General features: G+C 43.4%; 1 protein-coding gene across 1 annotated transcript in view; it reads left to right on the forward strand.

The window, feature by feature from the left end:
- The window catches only part of Piezo (piezo type mechanosensitive ion channel component), a 156,515-nt gene that overhangs the window by 16,536 nt on the left and 134,275 nt on the right, over window positions 1-5,704 (forward strand). Inside the window, exon 2 of the mRNA XM_070116361.1 lies at window positions 1,586-1,900. Within this exon, the coding sequence (XP_069972462.1) occupies window positions 1,834-1,900 (67 nt within the window). The 5' untranslated portion in view covers window positions 1,586-1,833. The remainder of the gene's footprint in view (window positions 1-1,585; window positions 1,901-5,704) is intronic.

The raw sequence follows: 5,704 nt of genomic DNA on the forward strand, positions 1-5,704 counted from the left end.
AGGGGTGTGGGGGGGAAGGGGAGGAGGGGAGGAGGAGGAGGGAAGGAGGGAGGAGAGGGGAAGGGGAAGGGGAGGGAGGTGGGGATGGGGGGAAATAGGAGGGGAGGAGGAGGGAGGATGTGGGGTGAAGAGGAGTGGAGGGGAAGGAGGGTAGGGAGGAGGGGAAGGGGAGGGGAGGGGTAAAGAAGGAAGGGCGAGGGGGGAGGTGAGGAATGGAGAATAGAGGAAAGGGGAAGGAGAGGGAGAGGAGAAGGGGAGGAGGCGGAGAAAGGGTATAATGAGGAGGAGGAGAAGGGTGTGGATAGGATGGGAAAGAAAAAGAAATAATAATGGCACAAAGAGGAAGAATATAAGAATAAAAGGGAGGAGGAGCAAAATAATAATTAGTAGTAGAAGTAGTAGAAGGAGGAGGAGGAAGAGAAAGAAGAAGAAGAAGAAGAAAGAAGAACAGGAGCAGGAAAATAATTATTAGTAGTAGAAGTAGTAGGAGGAGGAAGAAGAAGAGAAAGAAGAAGAAGAAGAAGAAGAAGAAGAGAAAGAAGAAGAAGAAGAAGAAGAAGAAGAAGAGAAAGAAGAAGAAGAAGAAATAACAAGAAAATCTCACCAAATGTGTGTATACCTGTGTGTACGTACAAACAACCCGAACACTGTAAACATTTCAGATCAACAGGTAAAACCGTCTTCAGTTTACACAAAAGGAAAAAAAAGATAAGGAAAAAATATTATAGACAAACAGACGTTAATCCCATTGTGTTTAGTGAAGGAGGTTTTCTGTCATCTGTCCGGCTGTAAACTGATGGGGAAAATGATTACAGTTAAATTTCTCTTGTTGCGAAATGTATGGTATTAGGTATTAGGGTATTAGGTATAAGGTATAAGGTATCAAAGGTATTAGATATAAGATTTAAGGTATAAGGTATTTGATATAAGATTTGAGGTATAAGGTATATTATATAAGGTATTAGGTTTAAGATTTAAGGTATAAGGTATATTATATAAGGTATAAGGTATATTATGTAAGGTATCCGATATAAGATTTGAGGTATAAGGTATATCATATAAAGTATAAGGTATTGGATATAAGATTTAAGGTATAAGGTAGAAGGCATTAGGTATCTGATATAAGATTTAAGGTATAAGGTATAATATATAAGGTATAAGGTATTAGATATAGGGTTTAAGGTATGATGTATAAGATATAAGGTATAATATATAAGGTAATGAATAAGGTAACTGGACGTTTGTTTGTTTGTTTTAATAGTTCTGTTAGTGTTTGGTGACGTCTACATATTTGGGTATGTTTGATCTTTTTATGTCCATGTTGGGTATGTGTATGTATGTAGTATGTGTGAATGTATGTATGTATGGGGTATGCCCCGACGACACACACGCACACACGCATACACCACACACACGCACCACATGCACACCACCACACATACACACACACACACACACACACACACACACACACACACACACACACACACACACACACACACACACACACACACATCCAATCTCAAAAAATCCCAAAACCAATTTCCGGTGCTAATAATTCTCCCCCTCTCCCCCCCCCCCCCAGGAGAAGCCAACCCTGCCGAAGACGCCGACGGAAGAACGCGTGACGTCACCGCCCGATCCTGCAACGCCAGCCGCCGGGGATGCAACAGCGGCTCGTCCCCGTCGTCGACCTCAATTCTCTCCTTATCTCTCCGTCCTCCTCTTCCTCCGGCCGCCATTTCCCTCCCACGCGTCACCCGCGATCCCCTGCCGTCTCCCTCCACCTCAATTGACCTCCTCCTCGACGATTGACCTGCAATATTGGCAACAATGGCTGCCCATCAGCTGGTCGCCACCTTGATCTTCCGTCTGCTGCTGCCTCTCGTCCTGGGAATATGTGAGTAGGATTCGATCTCCTTCTCAATCGCTTTTTTAGAGGATCTGATTCCTTATAGTTGATTCTCATTTGTTTTTTTTTTCCGATAAATTCTTCGATTGTCTGATACTTTTTACATTTTTTTGTCTAGGCTTTAGTTTCGTAAAAAATATTCGTACCTCGAAAGAACCCGTCATTTATATTCAGTTGCATTCTTTACCGAAATCATAAACACTTCAGCTAAAGCATAAACACTTCAACTAAAGCAACTTAATTAACATGAATGTAGAAAAAAAAATGAAGTCACCGAGGCCTGGGCGAATCTGCATGGTATGATACACCGAATAATTGCAACAACCACTCAACATGACTCTATTTGCCACATAATAGTAACAACCACTTCACGACTATATACTTTATATGATTAATATTTATATAGATTAATATAATATAGATTAATATTTATATAGAGTATGCTTGTAACAACCACCCAACAACATAAATATGATTCACCGTATAATTATAACAACCTAGCGATAACATATATGATTTACCGTATAAATATAACAACCACTTAACTACATTACTTGAACGACACGGAGACCGCAAGCACGCCCATCCACGCCTATCGGTCACGCTAACGCCACACGACGCCCACGCTCACAGCCAAGCACGCCCACAGCGAGACCGCAATATGATCGCACGACAGGAAGGTCACGATAAAACTACATACTTAAAAATAGAAAAAAATGATAAAGAGAGAAAGATATACAGAAAAAAAAGCATTGTCGATTATTAGAACATAAATTTCTTAAGTGTTTTCGTCGTGTTTTGTGAAGTATAGAGAGAAGGAGAAAGAGGAAAAGAGAGAGAGAGAGAGAGAGAGTGAGAGTGAGAGAGAGAGAGAGAGAGAGAGAGAGAGAGAGAGGAGGGGATAGAGAGAGAGAGAGAGAGAGAGAGAGAGAGAGAGAGAGAGAGAGAGAGAGAGAGAGAGAGAGAGAGAGAGAGAGAAGAGAGAAGAGAGACAGACAGACAAGACAGACAGACAGACAGAAAATGAGAGAGAGAGAGAGAGAGAGAGAGAGAGAGAGAGAGAGAGATGAAAGAAAAAGAAAAAGAAAAAAAATAGGAGCACAAACAAACGAGCCAAAAATAGACGATACGAATGTGGTTTTGTGGTATATGAAGGTATTGAAGTCTGAAGCGGTATGTAGGAAATGGGATGGAATGTGAAGTATTGTAACGATTTATACGTCTATATATCTATCTATCCTTCTCTCTCTCTCTCTCTCTCTCTCTCTCTCTCTCTCTCTCTCTCTCTCTCTCTCTCTCTCTCTATATATATATATATATATATATATATATATATATATATATATATATATATATATATATATATCCTTCCGTCTATATATCTATCTGCTTCTCTATCTCGTTCTCTTATGTATTTTTATTCTATTTATGTATGTATATATATGTATATAATATAAATATATGTATATATATCCTTAAACTAATATATCTATCTGCACGCACACATCTTCTGTCTTTGTATGTATTTTTATTCGTATTTATGTACGTATATATGCATGTATGCTTATTGATATGTGCACCATACACACACACACGCACAAACACACACACACACACACACACACACACACACACACACACACACACACAAACACACACACACACACACACACACACACACACACACACACACACACACACACACACATCACAACCTCCTCAACCCCTTCGCCGCCCACCACCACCTCCCGCCCACGACGAAACCCGCGCCCACACGCCCAAATTAACGGCCACCTTTGCCCCAGCCCGAGCGATAGGGAGAGCCACATGTGTTCTGTTACCGAGGACGACCTCCTAAGTACGACCACCTAAGTAAGACCTCCAAAGAATGACCTCCTAAGAACGACTACATAAGTACGACCACTTACGAACGACCACCTAAGTACGACCTCCTACGAACGACCACTTACGAATGACCACCTAAGTACGACTACCTACGAACGACCACCTAGGTGCGACCACTTACGAATGACCACCTAAGCACGACCTCCTACGAACGACCACCTAAGTACGACCTACGAACGACCACCTAAGTACGACCACCTACGCACGAGACCACCTAAGTACGACCACTTACGAACGACCTAAATACCTCCTAAGTACGACCTCATACGAACGACCACCTAAATAAGACCACGGTGCCAGCTTGGGGTCGTATTCATGACCCTTGACAACCTGCTGGCGCCCATCCGCCGCCCACGCCCGCGGGTGTAATGCACGCTCTGACCTTTAGGTGTTATCTTTATCGCGACCTCGCTCTCTCTCCCCTCTCGCTTTCCCTTTTCTTTCTTTCTCTCCTTTGGTTCTTCGGTTCCTTCTGTGTCTGTTTTGTCTCCCTTTCTCGTTCTGTCTTCTTTTCTTCTTCCCCCCTCCTTTTCCTCCTCCCTCCCTCCCTTTTTCCTTCCCTCCTCTCTCTCTTTTCTCTTCTTTCTTCTCTTCTCTTCTTCTCTCTCTCTTCTTCTTCTTCTTCTCTCTCTCTCTCTCTCCTTTTCTTCGCTTATTCATTCTTTTTATCTATTTCTCACTCTTGCCTTTATTTCGTCCTTCTTCCATCTTCACTTCCATTCCCTTCTCTTTCTTTCTCTGCTTTCTTTTTTTCTTTATTTTTTCCGCATCTGTGTCTTTCGCCAAAATATATTTTGGTTATCCTTAAATCGTCATTTTTTATTAGAAAAATGTTCTAAAATTATCACTATTTCTCTCTTTCTCTCCTTCTCCCTCGTTCTTAATTTTCTTTTTTGACAAGTGTCGAATTTCTTTCTGAGAATTCTTTTTTTTTATCCTCTGCATTTCTGCAAGAGAATCTTTATCGCCTTCTCTAAGTATATATGCTTTTTTTTTTTTTTTTTTGTCCTGTGTTTTTTGTCTTCGTCTCTGTCTTTCTGTCTGATTTTGTATTTGTTTTTTCTCTCTCTTTATGTCTGCGTGTCTCTCAACTACTTTCTCTTTCATTCTCCTCTCTTCCTTTTCTTCCCTGATCGTTCTCTTCGCATTCTTCCTCTCTCTTCTGTCTTCCCCTCTCCTTCGCTCTCCCTCTAAGTCTCTCTCTCTTTCTTTCTTCCCCCCTCTTCCTCCTTCTTTCCCCCTCCCTTTTCCTTCCTTCCTCTCTTTCCTCCCTTTCCTCTTTCCTTCCCTTCCTCTCTCTCCCTTCTTTCCTCCTTTCTTCCCTCCCTCTTCCTCCTTCCTTCCCCTCCCCCCCCTCTTCCTCCTTTCCTTCCCCCTCCTCTCCTCCCTTCCCTTTTCCCCCTTCCTTTCCCCTCCCTTCACCTCCTTCCTTCCCTCCCCCCCTCCTTCTTTCCCCCCATCCTTCCTTCCCTCCCTCCACCTCCTTCCTTCCCCTTCCCCTCCTTCCTTCCTTCCTCCTCCTTCCTTTCCCTCCCCTCCTTCCTTCCCTCCTCCTCCTTCCTTCCCTCTCCTCCTCCTTCCCTCCTCCCTTCCTTCCTTCCTCCCCCTCCCTCCCCTTTCCTTTTCCCTTCCCTCCTCCTTCCTTCCCCTCCCTCCTCCTTCCTTCCCTCTGAGACCACACCCTTCCTCTCCCTCTTCATTCCTGACGCCATTTCCTATCATTATCCCTCTCTCTCTCTCTTCTCCCGACATTTCCTCCCTTTCCTCCTCCGTCCCCCCCCTCTCTCTCTCTCTCTCTCTCTCTCTCTCTCTCTCTCTCTCTCTCTCTCTCTCTCTCTCTCTCTCTCTCTCTCCTCCTCTCCTCTCTCTCTCTCCCTCTCCTCTCTC

The sequence above is a fragment of the Penaeus vannamei genome, chromosome 39 (assembly GCF_042767895.1).
Source record: "Penaeus vannamei isolate JL-2024 chromosome 39, ASM4276789v1, whole genome shotgun sequence".
In the NCBI taxonomy this organism is placed as follows: domain Eukaryota; kingdom Metazoa; phylum Arthropoda; class Malacostraca; order Decapoda; family Penaeidae; genus Penaeus; species Penaeus vannamei.